At 39.3% G+C, this 17,098-nt stretch overlaps 1 protein-coding gene across 3 annotated transcripts in view; it reads left to right on the top strand.

Moving 5' to 3' along the window:
• Positions 1 to 17,098, top strand: part of FBXW7 (F-box and WD repeat domain containing 7) — a 120,100-nt gene that overhangs the window by 46,106 nt on the left and 56,896 nt on the right. For 2 of the 3 annotated variants that reach the window (XM_081875327.1, XM_081875328.1), the window contains exon 2: positions 1,288 to 1,863. In XM_081875327.1, coding sequence (XP_081731453.1) covers positions 1,357 to 1,863 — 507 coding nt within the window. In that variant the 5' untranslated portion in view covers positions 1,288 to 1,356. Of the gene's footprint in view, positions 1 to 1,287; positions 1,864 to 12,426; positions 12,749 to 17,098 lie in introns of those variants that run through there. The other variant, XM_081875330.1, reaches the window with a different exon arrangement.

Raw genomic sequence — 17,098 nt, forward strand, 5'->3', positions numbered from 1 at the left:
GTGCTCCATTGGTAACCTCAAGACTTGATTATTGTAATGTTCTTTATGTGGGGCTACCCTTGCAGCTGACCCAAAAGCTGCAGTTAGTGCAGAATGTTATGGCCAGACTGCTCACAGGAGCAGGCGACTCACAGTATGTGACTTCTCTGCTAAGAGATTTGCACAGGTTACCAATTTGCTTCTGGGTCAGGTGTGAGGTTCTTGTGTTAATTCACAAAGCCCTGAACAACTTGGGACCAATGTACCTTAAGGACCACCTGCCTCTCTTATGCTCCACCTCGATCACTGAGATCCTTTGATGGGGCACTTCTTGTAGTTCCTCACACCCCTCAAGTTTGATTGGCCTTTACTAGGGATACTTTAGTGTGGCAGGCCATGTGCTGCAGACGGAACTCCTTGCCAGTAAAAGTTCAGAAATCACCCCTGCCTTCTTTCAGACAGGGGTTATTTAGACCTGTTATTTAGACAGGCCTTTAAAATATGAAGTGTGTAAAATGTATTTATGGACTTTTTCTGTTGTTTTATTGATGTTTTAGTTGGTATTGTAAGTTTTGGTATAGTGCTCACTGCCATGTTGTATTTCTACAAAAGTGTGATCTAGAAATGTCTGATTGATAAATTAATGAATGACATCTACTCTAATTTAGCAGCTTGAGTTCTTATAAACAGCCCCCCAAATACCATTTTAAAATGCAGTCTTTTGGGGTTATATTTTGTATCCAAAAGAGTAGCCACTGGTTTGTTTTTCACATTGAGGACCTTTTGTGTGTTTTCATCTTGTCATCAACAACTTTGCCTAAGATACATTGTCAAATGAAATAATTAGCATAATTGTGGAAAGCACATTCTCTCTAACCGGTTATGAAGGAAATTAATTTTTAGAAGAAACTTTTCAGAGACAATCAATTTATTTTTCTATATTGCTTTCATTATAATTGGCACTGCCCAGGGTGCCTAACGTAGGTTTTATGGACCACAAAAACTTTATTATATTAATGGGGCCATTTAGTGCTCAGTGTTCATATTCTTTCCCCCCTCCATCTTGACACTTGGAGTTAATCTAAAGGTATAAAACTAATTACTTACTATAAAATGCATAAAAAGAGGGCTTAATTTGGTATTGGAATGGCCATATTACAGCTTCAGGTTTAAAATAAGGCTTCCATGCTGGGCTTAGAACTGTTCTTGAGTCAGGGCAATACGTGAAACCCAGCTCTGTATAAATAACTGATACACTGATAAAAGTGTCTAATCTTTGTTCTCTACCTCTTCTTTTTTTCTTCTCAGAATGTGAAAACATTTGCATCTTCAGATAGTCTAGCAAAGGTCCAAGAAGTAGCAAGCTGGCTTTTGGAAATGAATCAAGAACTGCTGTCTGTCGGCAGTAAGAGACGACGAACTGGTGGGTCTATTCGAGGTAATGCTTCCTCAAGCCAAGTCGATGAAGAGCAGATGAATCGAGTGGTAGAGGAGGAGCAACAGCAGCAGCAGCAACAATTACGGCAACAAGAGGAAGCGCACACGGCAAGGAATGGGGAAATAGGTGGTGGGGAGCCTGGACTTTGCCACAGAAATGAGTCCCAGCAAGAACAATTAGAAGAAAACAACAACAGATTTATTGCAGTGGATGAAGAATATTCTGGTAACCAAGAAGAGGAGGAAGAAGATGAACATGTTGGTGAACAAGAGGAGGAGGAGATGGAGGAAGAGGAAGAAATGGACCAGGACAGTGATGATTTTGATCAATCTGATGAAAGCAGCAGAGATGATGAACGCACTAATAGTAACACTGTCACAAACTCAAATAGTATCATGGACTTAGCAATACATCAGCAGTCATCTCCATTCTACATAAAGTCAAAGGTGAGTAATTTAAAGTAATTTTAAGCAAAGCACTGAGGCATGGAGATTTTTTTTTAAAATAAGAATTAAGCAATTAATATATATTACTAGAATAATGCACTCCTATGAAGCTACTGATTTACTATGAAGGCTTTATACCAGCGTTCACGTATTTTTCTTATTTATTGTGAAAGAAAAAAATTATACTACTCTACCACTAAGCACTAAGTTCAAAGCACTAAGGCATTGGGATCCTTCTGTGCTCTGCTCTTACAGTTGCTCTAAGCACTTAATAATAATAATAATAATAATAAATAAATTTTATTTATATCCCGCCCTCCCCAGCCAAGCCGGGCTCAGGGTGGCTAACAACAATAAAATAGTACAACATTCTAAAATCATTTCATTATAAAATTAATTCAAATCAAATTGATGGCAACCATTAGGCTAAAGTTCTGTGAAGATTGCCAAAGGAGGGAGTCAGGCTGTGCCCTGACCAAAGGCCTGGTGGAACAGCTCTGTCTTGCAGGCCCTGTGGAAAGATGTCAAGTCCCGCAGGGCCCTAGTCTCTTGTGACAGAGTGTTCCACCAGATTGGAGCCACAACCGAAAAAGCCCTGACTCTAGTTGAGCCTTTGCTATTTTTTCCCCTTCAAAGCAAGTGAAATGGAATTTGTTAGTTGTGTATAATGTTTTGTACATATTTGCCAAAATAGTATGTATTAGCATTTTTTTTTACAAGAAACTCCTTAAAATATGTACCAGAAGGCAAGGTGCTGATAAACATGAATAGGTAATCAAAAAAGTTCTTTCCTTTTTTAACTGCAGCATGCCTGTCAGCTTTCTAGGCTAAGAAATGTTTGCCATCATACAAGTTCCAATGTTTCTGTGTTACTTATATGCTGACAACTGACAACAGTTTTCTAGTGGATTCCATTCTTTGTAAGTGTAAGCAGAGTAAGAAGTTGGGTAGAAAAATCTGTGAGTGCGTTGAATATTGAGATCCGTACTTGTCCAATAAGTTTTCTTCAAGAGGGATGTATGATGTGCAGGTTTATCCTCATTGCGTTCAATTGGTCACTGGATTTTGGATCACCATAAAGTAATTTTCACACATTCGAAGAAAATTTGTACTACTACAATTCACACATGCACCTGCTGCTCTTAGTAGTAAACCATTCTTTTCTCTAGGTTGTAACCACAAGTGCTGTTTTTTGCCCTATGGCTGGTTGTACAAATATCAACCCAGACCAGAAAATACCTTCCTGCCCTTTCTATGAGTGGAAACAGAACACTTGTGTACATAAGAGCATATTCTTAATTTTTTTTGTGGGCAGCTGGCTACATTAGAAGCGGCATATGATTCTCCCTTACGCTGCTTTTGACCTGCTGCCACTGCTGCAATTGGTAAATGTTGAAATGTGTCCTGACAATGGCAAGGTCAAAGTAGTATACACGATAGCTGTGTGCTGCTTCCCACCTAGCTGACTTCCCCATGCAACGTGAGAATGTACATGCTTTTGTAGTCCTCTACAACTATTCAGGGGGGTCTAGGATGCTGCCTCCACCTGCCTCTTCTCATCTACTGTTGTATCATGGAAAATGCAGGAAAATCTTTCTGGACACTGGTGAGGATGGGGAGACACAAACCCACCTTCCACCTTGCACTACCTTTAGCCAGTTAGTTGCTGACCAGAGCCATAAATCAATGAGGGCTGTAGATCTAACAATTGGACTGGGACTTCTGGAAATTGGGCTTTTCTCCCACCAGAGACTGAAGCATCTCTTACTAACATCTCTTCCACTGATGAATCATCATCCTGATTGGTCTACTGCAGAGACACACACTAAGATGAATAACCTCAGTGATTCTCAGACTTGATCTTTGCTTTCTCAAAATTGTTTAGGTATTTGGTAGATACCTAATAGCTCTTATGTATAACAGCCTAACTTGTGGCTATTCCAAGTAGGTGTTTTGGGCCTTGTTCTAAAGTAAACGGAGTAGTATTGCTTCCAAAACCCTAGTTTGAATATGGCAGGCATCAACATTTCAGAATAGCTGTTCCCTAGAACGCTGTTTGTACCCAGGTACAGAAGTGACTGCTATAGTTTGTGTGTCTCCATTACACTGAGGTGGCTTTTGGCAGCCATGTTGCACAGTTAGAATTGGATCTCCATTTGTTTTGTTATCTATAAATTTCTTTATCCATTTGTCTAATAGTTTTCTGTTTTGCTGGCAAGTAGCACCCACAAGGATCTCCACTAATGTTTAGCCTATGTTATCGAAATATAGAATTGTTGAGTTGGAAGGGACCCCAAGGGTCATCTAGTCCAACTCCCTGCAATGCAGGAACTAAACTGAGGCATACATGACAGGTTGCCATCCAACCTCTGCTTAAAAACTTCCAAAGAAGGAGAGCCTACCACTTTCCAAGAGAGTCCGTTCCACTGTCAAACATCTCCTACTGCCAGAAAGGTTTTACATAGCAACCAAAATGGAAAGGGAGGGCTGGGATTCGCCAGCTACTGGAGTTGGCTCCAGAATGAACTCTAGTTGGCTTTGCTTTCTTGATGATTGTAAAATAAAAACACCACTGCTAAGAGTGATAAGCATGCACAGTCACTTGAGAGGACTGGACTGAGGGAAATTTGCATAGATATTCTCAGTTGTATTCCTTGATAGTTTTAACCTGCTAAGCCTCATGCCATTCAGTGGGACTCTCTTACTTCACATTTTGCTTTCCCAGCTGAAATTAGCTTTGCACCCCTTTGCTGAACTAATCTCTTCCCCACCCCCAACATGAATATGGGGTAGATTTTTTTGAAATTCATTGCCTGTGTCATACATGTTAGCATTCACCACTTCTTAGTATGTTTCAGAGGCTGTGTCCAAGGTAAACACTGAGAGATGTTTGTTTTGCTAGTGCCTATGGCTGCAGGATAAATGCAAAAAATAATAATTACCTGTATATATTTACCTGCCTAATGTGGAAGATTCTCATGAGTGTTGGTTGATAATGATTTGACCTGACTTTATTTCATTTCTAAGCAAGAAGGAACATGGCCAAGGACCCTCCTCGACCTATGAGCAAGTATGGCTGATATAGTGACTTAGGGCATTTGAATACTTTAATTGCCTTGATGTAACAGGGTTCATGTTTTGTAACCTTGTTTTGTTTAACAATTATGTCTGTGCCATAAATAGTTCTAGTTTCAATCTTCCACGCACCTGTGGTTTATTTTTGTTTTATTATATGTATATTTGTTTAACAGTGATCTATAACTGTATATGGACTGTGTATATTGCCACAAGATCCTGTTTGATAACATTATATTTGCAGAATCTATTGCAACCTTTTTTTTGAAAATTAATAAAAGTTATATTAAAATCTAAGAGAACCTATGGTAAGGGGAGTGGATGAGTGAGATGATGGCATACATGGTCTGGAAAAGAAATCTCATGAATTTAAAAGCTTACACTGATGACTGGAGAACCTTTTCATTCAGATACTGCTTTTGGGCATGGCAACATTGGTGTACTTTAGGCAAGAAGAGATCCATAGTGAAAATGCACAACCCTGTAGTACTGTATATGCTATAAACTCGAAACCATTGTAGGGGTAAGTGTGAGGTCTATAACAATGCCTGCAATTTGCTCTGTTGCTAAATAATTAAAGTCCTTCATCTTTAATTCAAATCCATTCTTGCTTTATCCTGTAGCAGTTGCTGCTTTTGTATGCTGCTTTTTCAGTACCAAAGCGGAGCTGAAAGTGGATCACAACAGTTACAGAGTGTCTTTTTTTTTAAGCAAATAACAAATATAACCATATCAAACATCCTATGAGCACACTAGGAAAGCAGATTCTAACAATTGCATAAACAATACATTTCCACGGAACTAATAATAACTGAAAAATAATTCATCAGCAATAGCTGTTGAGTCACCAGTCCACTACCACTTGTCATAAATCCCTATGTGACGGGTTTCCTTACTCAGTTTCACAGTACAGGCCTGGGCAGCAGCTTCCTTCATAGTTTCAGCCACAAGGGAGGTGGAGCGGGTCAGCTTACACCTCCGCTTTGGATGGATCAGACTATCTACTGCAAGGAGCAGCAAGATCATATTGAATTCTGCTGTATTTGACTGTATCCCTTTAGTGTGGCTTTGCTTGCTTCATTCATTGGGGAAAGAGTTGCTGCTTTCTGCACTATCCTACTTACAGTGGTCTCTACTGTATTTAACTACTTACAACCTCCTTTGTTCTGTCTACTCCTGCCCCCCCCCCAGCAAATTCTATATGGTAACACATTTTTCATAAGCATCTAATATCCTTTATTGCCAGCTAACCACTCCCCCATGTGGTGAGCCACGTAGCTGCAGCCTCTTCGGGAGGAATCTTCCAAATTCTGCCTCCACCACAGCGGCTGCTCATTGATCCCTCCTGAGCATGGAGTATATAAGGAAGACTTGCTTTTCATTGAAACTTGTTTGAGCAGCTCTATCTACCTGGATTCTCATGTGTGCATGCACATTTTCTTTCTGCTCTTGCTCTTTGGGCCTGACTTGCTGTGGCAGTCCTGCCTCCTAGATTTCTCTTGATTATGACTCCCAGTTTCTGACTCACTTTAGCCCACTGCCTATAGACCAGATCTGACACTTGCTTGATTTTCCTGTAGGCTGTGACAAACCAGACATGACTTGTATTTGCAGTTGCCCTTCAACCTTCTATTTTCCCACATATTTTGATTTATTAAGCTGTGTGGCAGTGGCTTGGTTCAGATGATTGATCACATTCTGACTTCCTTCCTGGTTTGTTGTCTGTTGTTAAGTCAGAGTTTCTCAGTTTGGACGTAACTTATTACAACCCAGGATCTCTGTGCCAAAGTCCGTGTGTGATGGGAGAAAGGCAAGGAAACTGTTCATTCCCAGTTCATTCCCAGCTTAAAATCTTGAATCATTTTCTGAAGCAGACCACTGAGTCCAAAGCTTTCTTAAGCTGCTAGTCAGCAGTTTTTAAAAGGGCAGACACTAGGGACTAGTTTGGTGCAAATTTTGGAAGGAATTGTTCCTTGCTCTCCTCACGACAGGAGAAGCGAAGACCTAACAGGAACATCTTGTAGTTAATATAAACATAAGAAGAGCCCTTCTGGATCAAACCAGATACCAATCTAATCAATCATCCTATTCTCACAGTGGTCAGCCAGATGCCTATGGAAAGTGCAAGCAGGACCTAAGTTCAACAGAACACTCTCTCTGTTTGCGATTCCTAGCAGCTGGCATTCAGACGCATACATACCGTTTTGAATTTCAGTACAGTCATACCTCATGTTACGCCCGCTTCATGTTACGTTCTTTCAGGTTACGTCCCGCAGTGACCTGGAAGTACTGGAAAGGGTTACTTCCGGGTTTCGGCGCAGACTCGCAAAGTGACGTCACGCGCATGCGCAGAAGCAACGAATCGCAATCCGCGCATGCTCAGACGCACCGCTACGGGTTGCGTTCGCAACCAGAGGTACCACTGTAGTATGGTTGTTCCTGCCCCTGGAAGATTTAAGGTTTAATCTTACAGAGAAATTCCAAAGTGTCTTCTGAACAAGTATTTACAAATAGATTAGGACTCAACAGTGGGTAACAGGATTCTAGTGAGTAAGGTACCAGTTTGACAGCAGTTAGTGTTGAGGGCAGCACGATACAACTGGGTCAACTAGAGGGTGTTTAAACTAGTGGTGCCATTCTTTGAGTCACATCGCCAAAGTCGGCATGAACTATTTAATCTTAATGTATTTATAATTAATTCCATTTACATAAGAATGCTTCCCATACCTATTTAGATCACTGAAGCACATAAGAACAAACAAGACAGATCAAGAATTTCAGCCTGCCTCAGACTACCTGCCTTTTTTTGGCAGCTCAAACATTCTTTACTTCGCATATCTTGAGCTATTATTAATAACGCCGCACTCTTTTTCAGCATGCTATTTGCCAGCTGAACAGGATTATGCAGCTTAAACTGCCACTACCGTGTGAATGCCATGTAACAATTGGTTAGTGTGTGTTTTTCCATTTGCTCGCTTATATGTATTATATGGAATATTTCTAGTAAGTCCGATATGCTATCAAAGAACATTAGAAGCTTCTGTTATAAAGTGCTTGAACTTTTAAAAATATTTTAAATTTGTAGCACACCTAAAATCCATTGATGCAGTTATGAAAAGGCAAGTAAGTTTCTGCTAAAAATACTGGGTTGAGTCCAATATTGTGTGAGTTCCACTTGTGCAACAGGACTTCCCCTGCCTCTCTGCAGCCTCCTGCTTTTCTGCCAAATCTTTTCTGGAGGGTTTCCTAACCTGTCGGATACAACCCACTGTTCTTTTCACAAAATGAACTGAACAGTCTGCAGGTGGTTCACATCCTTTTCTTAAGATTTTCTATGTAGAGTAGTAAGATTTAAAATACAGTACTACAATTTAGTTAAACTGAATATTTCTGTGTGCTGATGACCTTTCCAGTACATGCTTACATGGCTTACTTAGTGGTGAACAAAGTTTTTCAATTCAGTATTTTAATAGGTAAAATGTGAAAATGGATAGAGCATTGTACTTGAATTTGGGCTTATCATAGCTGAGCTATAGATACATAAGTAGGAAGGGGTTTAGGCATGTCACATTCTTTGAAATTCAGTTGTCAACATCTTAAATGAGATTACAAGGTGGTAGCTCAGACAGTTAAGCTTGTTGCTTATTAAAGTGCAGTAAACATACCTATATTTTCGTTTCCCTGCATTTGGAGAATGATAAGAATATTTGTTTGGTTGTTTTATAGTATATTTTGTTTGAAAGGTGTACTGGGGTACAAAGATGCAATCTGCCACTGAATTCTTGAAGAGCAGCTGTAGTACTTCTTTAACAGCTGGTACTATCCTGAGACGACCAAAGAGTTATACTTAATCATGAGATAAATCATGTTATAGCTGATAAGGATTGGACTGACATTTCTAGAATGTTTGCAGAATGCAAGACGATCAGTGGGGTTTGTGTTACATATTTGAAATACTTTCTGAAGTATTTAATGGAGAAGGAAGACAAATGTTCTTGAAATGTTAATTTGAAAGCAGGTAGGGCAAGTGAAGCAGAAGTTAGGATTTAAAACAACAATACTTCCCTGTTCAAAATATACTCAACAAATGTATAGCTAATGCATTTTTTAAAACATATACAGTGGCACCTCGGTTTTCTAACGTAATCCGTTCTGGAAGACTGTTTGACTTCCAAAACGTTTGAAAACTGAGGCACAAAGGCACTGCCAGTTCAATAGAGAAAATTGTGAAAAACAACAGATACATGCAGCAGAAGCCATTCAACTTCCAAGGCACATTCGGAAACGGAAGCATTTACTTCTGGTTTTTTGGCGTTCAAAAACCGAAACATCCAGCAATGGAGAAGTCCGAAAACCGAGGTACCACTGTACTCTGTTCTCTGCATATGGAAGTAGCGCCTTGTACAGTTAACAAAGTTGTGCATATTACTGCTTAGCTGATTTTGAAGCCTTTCCCTTTCCCTATCATTCTTCATTTCTATGCCTTATAGAATATAATAGTAGCACAACCCTTCCTGAGGTCATCCAGGGAAGCAGGTGAGTTATAATAAGCAGACCAATATCATGAAATCTCCAGTCAAAACTGGGACACACAGCTTTGTGATGTATTATTATTCTCATCCTGTGGAATACCTGTTTTAAATCTACTCACTTATCTCCTACCAACAATTACTTCATGGGGTATGTGTTATTGTTACACTTAATGTGACACAGAAATGAGAAGCAATTCTGCACTCTGGCCAACATGTCTGTCAGGAACAGTAAAGCAGTCAGATTCTGCAAAATTTGAAGTGTTTATTTATTAGGGAGTGCAGTGGGTTGCAAATCACATTTAAAAGAACAATTTGCCACCTTGATTTAAGTTAACATTTAATGGCAAACATTTTTTAAAAATCTTACTTATGAAAAACAACTAACTTCCAGATTGCTTTGTGTATTATAGTAAGTATCTCATAAGAAGCAGTATAAATAATGCTAAATGTTGTAGTGATCACTCTTATCCATTTGAGGGCAGATGCTCACAAGATAAGAGTTCTGTTAAGTTTCGCTGTCTCCAGCTTGCAAGTGATATGTTCAGTAATACTGCTCTTCATTGTAAACAACTTTTTACTACATGGTCAGTGAAAATTCAATTTTTGTAATAATTGAATTAAAATTTCAGCGACTACCAGCGAGTTAATTCCAATTTCAATAATGGTCCAGCAATTTCAGTAACAGTTCTCAGTCCATCACCACTTCTTGTTTTTATACACTACATAAATTTTGAGTAATGTAATGTATGGGTAACACATCATGACTAGGAATAGCTGTTGCTTTGTACCATCCCTTTAAATTCAATATCCTTTTTAAATATCTGAGTGAATGATGATCCCAACTTTATTAGTAAGCATAACTAAGATTGCCCTCAGTGCCATCGGAAATTTGCACGGATGCTTATTGTTCTTGGGTTCTGAGAATACCGTATTTTTCGCCCTATAGAACGCACCGTCCCATAAGGCGCACCTAGTTTTTTGGGGGGGAAATAAAGGGAAAAAAATTATTTCCCCCCCCCCAGGCTTCCCCCGACCCCAGCCCCCAAACAGGCAGCTCTCTGCAAGCCGTGGGAGCCCAGCGCTGGCTCCCGCCGCTTGCAGAGAGGTCCGCTGATCTCAGCGCGCGCAGGCTTCGGCATGCAGGCACCTCTCCGCAAGCGGGGGGAGCGCTCCCCCCACTTGCGGAGAGGTCCGCGAAGCCTGGACGTGCTGAGCTCAGCGCGCGCAGGCTTCGGCATGCAGGCACCTCTCCGCAAGCGGCGGGAGCGCTCCCCCCGCTTGCGGAGAGGTCCGCGAAGCCTGGACGCGCTGAGCTCAGCGCGCGCAGGCTTCGGCATGCAGGCAACTCTCCGCAAGCGGCGGGAGCGCTTCCTCTGATACCTTCATTCCTCTGATACCTTCCCTTGCATTTGTTCCTGCATCTCCCCAAACTTTGTCCACAACTTCCTGTTTTCTTAGTTCCTGTCATTTGCAGTGTCCCTACTTGTTTATCCTATCCGACCCCAAATTGCTGCAACTCTTTCGTTTGTTTCTTTCTGTGAGGAGAGCAATCATGGCTATTAGCATCATAGCCTGAAAAGAAAAGTGCTGACTATCTTGTGCTATAGCTTGTTCTCCTAATCTAGGTAAATACCAAGAATGACTTATTTATTTAGTTTTTACATACTGCTTCCTATTTCAAGAGAGATATGTGCTTTACATATCCTAACAAAAAAAGTATGAATATATGAAATACACATTCAAAACGTATTCCACATTTTAAGCAGCATTATTAAAAGGTAAAGGGACCCCTGACCATTAGGTCCAGTCGTGGCCGACTCTGGGGTCGCGAAGCTCATCTCGCTTTATTGGCCGAGGGAGCCGGCGTACAGCTTCCAGGTCATGCGGCTAGCATGACTAAGCCGCTTCTGGAGAACCAGAGCAGTGCACAGAAACACCGTTTACCTTCCCGCCGTAGCGGTACCTATTTATCTACTTGCACTTTGACGTGCTTTCGAACTGCTAGGTTGGCAGGAGCAGGGACCGAGCAACGGGGGCTCACCCCGTCACGGGGATTCGAACCGCCGACCTTTTGATCAGCAAGTCCTAGGCTCTGTGGTTTAACCCACAGCCCCACCCACGTCCCTTCTATGCAGCATTATTAGGCTACCGTAAATGGCTCTAAACTACGTACATAGGTAAAACAACAGAACTACAGAAGCACATCATATACAAGGCATCAAAATGCAACACGGAAAAGCTACTCCTTTTTGCCTATCCTTCACCTGGAGAAATGCAGACACCTTTTCTCCTGAGGAGATAAAGCCCTCCCCTCCCAGAAACAGCCACCAGTTACACCTTACACTCAACAACTCATGGGGAGCATCTCAGACAAAAATAAGAAAACCCAATATCCATCAAAGAACAATAATGAGCAAATTAGTAAAAAAGGAGTTGGCCCTCATAGTGACTCTGGGGTTGGCAAATCCACTATAATGATTCACATTGCGGCTGCTGTCACTGTTCTGTAAGCAAGAGATTGGGTCAAAGTTGACATAGTCCTGACCGTATCTTGGTCATTCTGAACATAGGCAAGACGCTTCATATTAAAACGGTACTGCATTATTATATATAATCCCAAACATGAAGAGGTTTAATTTCTTCTTACATAATTAGAAAATGTTATGTTGTATTCTGTTTCAGGTTGTTTGATCTGAAGGTATTAGGGCTACGTCTCCCACTTAAAAAAAAAATCAGTCAAAACCATAACTTATACATTTGATTCTAGTTTGAAGCTTTGCTATTTTAGTTCTAAGCAATTGAATTTTTTTTAAATGTCACCTATTTTGACAGTGTATGTGTTAGTGATACTGCATGGGTGGGCCAATAGCTCTTTGATTGGCAGGGACAGTCTGTCGGCATAGTCGTTTATAATTCCGCTCTATACTAGGATAGCTTGCACTTCACTAAGCAGCAGACAGGTCAAGACACTTGGTAGGAGAGATTGAGAAGATTGAGACAAAGGAAAGCAGGCCTTGGGAAGCAGAATCCTTTGCTTAAAAACCCTCAGTTACACCAGATACCAATTTTGTTGAGCTTCTTAGTAATGCCCTTTTGTTACAAACAATTTTGGACCATGTGAGAACTGTACAATGTCAAAACCAGGAAAATCACCCGTAAATCATGGCCTGGTTCCTGTTGATCTTCCAAGTACAAAAACGCCATTGCCCCACCAAACTGTGATGAAGATATTTAGCATCAGCATCATTGCGCAAGGCCTTCCTTTCTGTCGTAGACGGGTAAGTGCTATTATTTTTGTTCCCTTGTATGTGAAGGCCTGCTGTTGCATACTGTATCTTTAAGTACCATAGCTCCGGTGTGGCAGTTTCGGTCCATGAAGGATGATACATTATTTTCCTTTGCGATTTTCTTGTGGAACCTACATAATTTGAAATTAGAAAAATCATGTATATGTGTATGCTTTAACAGTATGTTTGGCCCATGTCATTTTCAAATATTGTTCTCCAATTCTGTTGAAGAATAAATTAAAACATCAAATTGTAAAAATTAATTATGGTGTCTTTGCAGGATAAGTTATTCGGTGCTGCTGTGCGAATATTTTCTTTGTAACTCCTTACATGAAATGTTTCATAGATAATACAAACTTTAAACTTTTGTATTAAATAATGCTGTTGGGAAAATTAAGTGTACTTGGATAATTTGTGTATTACAGAACAGCACTGGCCCCTCTGCAAATGGGACTCCTGCAATGGAGCCAGTAGCTTTTCATTTAAATTTAATTGTGATTTTAAACACTTTATTACAAGTAAAATTCAAAAGTGGTCAACTTAATTATAATTTTTTTTCTTTATGTCTATCCTGAGTGGCATATCTTGTTCAGCGTCGTAATAAGGGTCAGAATGAGATGTCTACTTCCACTTTAGGTTGGAGTGGCTAGTGGTTTGAGCTGCTTGCCCATGTGTGTGCTACAGTTTACTTTAAAATAACATTTGGTAATGCCCAGCAAGCCTTCTGAAAATTTCAGATTTATTTTCTATAGCAAAATCTAAATTTCTCTTCAGTAAAAACCAGCTGCTAAAGAACATGGAAGCAAATTTAAGTTCTAGAAATGAATGACACTTTGAATTTCTCCTAATTACTTAAACCTTCAATCGGCTGATGCCAACTTTCTCCTTGTTTGAATTCAATTATTTGGTAGCCGTCAAATGTTTACAGTAATCCTTGCAAGTAAAAATACTTTAGTTATGAGATCTGACAGTTCATGTCTTATGCATCTCTAGCACTAGTTATATTCAGCTTGTGTTGAGCACATTACTATAAATGGTCACAGAACACAACAGTTAGCCATCTGATTATTCTATTACTTTATGAAGATGCAAAGTGGGACTCAGTGCTAGTTACTGGTTTCTTTGTATGAAAAATGCTAGATCTTCTTACAAAAATAATATTGTGAAGAATTAATAGTGTATCAACTTAATGTATTTCTTAAAATTAAAGCATCCACAGATGCTTAATTAAATGAAATATAAGTTTCAGGCTACAAAACATTTATAAAGAAACCCATGCAATTATACATGTATCACATTGGTAAATAAGAATGGTATTAATCTCATTAAATATTGATGACTAATGTGTATATAAACTGTAAATTACATAGTGCATATTGTAAAATTATTTTATTTCTATTTTAAAGTTTCCAGTAACATGCATTATTATTTAAAAATCATTATTTGGCATGTATTTTTTTCATGGGCATTGCATGCGCATCAGTTTAGGTGTGCTCATTTAACCCATTCTGTTCATGGTTCATGCTACCCTTTGAGCTTCTACAATGACATACCTGACTGAAGTTTATAGTCTCTCCATCAAAGTATGCACTCTTATGAACATGGTTTAGTGGAATTTGAAAGCTGTAGCCACCTCTGATTGCTGGCAACTTCAAGTAACTTCATTTTTATTTGTCTAAACTGATGCCCTTCATTTTAAGCACATAATGAAGGTTATATGTGCTTATTCAGTATTTATTTGGGAGTTTGCAGCTAGTATTTGTTTCAATGGGTTATAATCCATTTCAGCAGTAGAGATCATTTATCACATCACTGCTCTACCTTAAGTAGTATACCACATGCTCCACACAAAACACCACATAACTTTTCTCAGCTCTCTGCACTATTAGATCTTAAATGTGACTGGAATATTCCCCAAAATGAAAACTGCATTTCTTCGTTCACTTCTGTGAAACCATACTAAAATGTGTATGACAATGCAAATAGAATTTAAATTTTAGTCAGTTTAAATCTGAGAGATTTTTTTCATTGCTATAGGTTGTTGTTGTTGTTTTTTTAAAAAAAACACACCTTTCAAATCCCGTGTCATGAAAATAGTGAGGCTAGAGGGATTGACATGAAAAGTATATTGTGAAATAGAAATACCCTACTAATGCTATATTGCAGGTAAATCTCAGAAGTGTTGTGCTAGACTTTGATCACTGACATGCAATTCAAATGTTTTGAGCACTGCAGTGAAATTCTCCTTTAGTTTTCTTTTTAAAATTCTATGATTTTAGCCTTGAGCAACCCAACTACCTGATCTGCACCATCTGGGTGTTTTTTGTGCAAATATGTTAATATTTACCTATCTAGAATTTAAGAAAGGTGTTTGGTTACATTTCCATTTTATTTGTACCGTGATACCAGGAGCACATTTAAACAAATACAAGGGTTTGCAACCTGTTAAATAAAGTCTAATCCCACCCCCCACCTCCAATTTAAACAACAGCAGTTTCTTTCTTTACTTCATTGCTCTACAGTTTGGGGAACTTCTTTGAGCTCTAAAAGTTACTTTGATTTTGATTTTTTTTCTTTGAAGCCCAGCTAAATGCATGGAGTTAGTTCTCTGACTATGTCTATTGACGGACACTTTTCAGGGTGTTGCATAGACTCTAATATAAGAAACACACAATGTGGAATGGTGCTCTTTTTTGTAGTGTGTGTGTTGTTTTGTCAGGCATACACAAGTATTAATATCAACCACATTTTGTGATTATAGATGCCCATGTAGCCAAAATAGCATTATTTATGCACTTAGAGAGCAAGTATCATTGGACTTCAAGGAGCCTTAAGGTTTAGAGAAGTACATTTTATTTGGAGGGGGGAAACCTAAAGGGAGAAACCCATAAAACAACCAGTGAAGACTGACCATGTTTGGTGTGCATGAAATATTTATTGACCTTTGGAAGGACAGAAAACCAAGGTGAGGGAAGACAATGGGAATAATGGGCTGGCTGGCTGGAACCATGAGCAGGAGGAAACTCTTTGTTGGAAGGCCCCTCTTGTCTTCATTATAATACCAACTTTTATTTATTTATCAGATTTGTTACCTGCCCTTCACAATAAGGGTCTCAGGGCGGGTTACAACAATATATCATGCAATTATAAAAAGAAATAAATTCTTTCATTCAAAACAGTATAATTTCAGCAGAAATACCTAAGCTAGGGTTGCAGCTAAGTAGGGATGGGCAAATAGGTCCATGCTGTATTTTTTCTCATTTTAAAGCTTGTTCCATTTGCCTGTCCATTTGCAGTTTCAAAAACCTGTACCAAAATTCACATGCATAATTCCAAGCATATTGCTCATAATATTTGTGTTGTATACAGTGATGCCTACTATCAACATAATATATGCAGACATTTTCCCTTACCACATTTTGTACATATTTCCCCAGAGAGATGTTTTGGGTGTGTGCTCTTTAATTAGAGAACTGCATCACAAAATTTGAAGCAGTTCAAATTTTGAAGGATAAGCTGTATTCCAGTTTGTGTATTTGTTTATGAAGTGCAAATTAGGTGGGTTCACATGAAAATGCAAACTGAACCAATTTATCCCTCATCCCTACCCCAGATATGCACAACCTATGTCTCTGAAGCCTAGCAATTATCTCTTATTGCTCTGCTCCTGAGATAAATAGTTCCACACTTGTTTCCTCTAAATGTCTTCAAGACATACTTATCCCAGCAGTTCAGTTTGTGGAGGACCTTTAAGGTAGTGAGAAAGCTTACATGGTACAGAGGAAAAAGTAGTCCTGCCTTATTTAACATGGCTGTTTGTCTGTCTGAGAAATATTTACCGGTAATTGCAAATCACCGCAAATGAGGCAACTCCTAGTTTTGAATATGAACCAGGCTTCTTTTCTGTGTTTCGTGACGAATCATAGGAGCGACATGATAATACAGTGGTACCTCAGGTTACATACACTTCAGGTTACATACACTTCAGGTTACAGACTCTGCTAACCCAGAAATATTACCTTGGGTTAAGAACTTTGCTTCAGGATGAGAACAGAAATCGTGCTCCGGAGGTGCGGAGGCAGCAGGAGGCCCCATTATCAAAAGTGGTGCTTCAGGTTAAGAACAGTTTCAGGTTAAGAATAGACCTCCAGAATTAATTAAGTACTTAACCCGAGGTACCACTGTATTTATGAATGCCCTCAAATATAACCATTCTATTAAACGTTGGTTCTGACCTACATTGTTGATGTTTCATCACTGATAAAATGAACTTGTACGTCTAATTGTTCTGAGACTACAAATGGTGGACATTCCCCAAAGGCAACTTTCTATTAATAGCAC

The sequence above is a fragment of the Podarcis erhardii genome (assembly GCF_964252035.2).
Source record: "Podarcis erhardii genome assembly, chromosome: 9".
Taxonomy (NCBI): domain Eukaryota; kingdom Metazoa; phylum Chordata; class Lepidosauria; order Squamata; family Lacertidae; genus Podarcis; species Podarcis erhardii.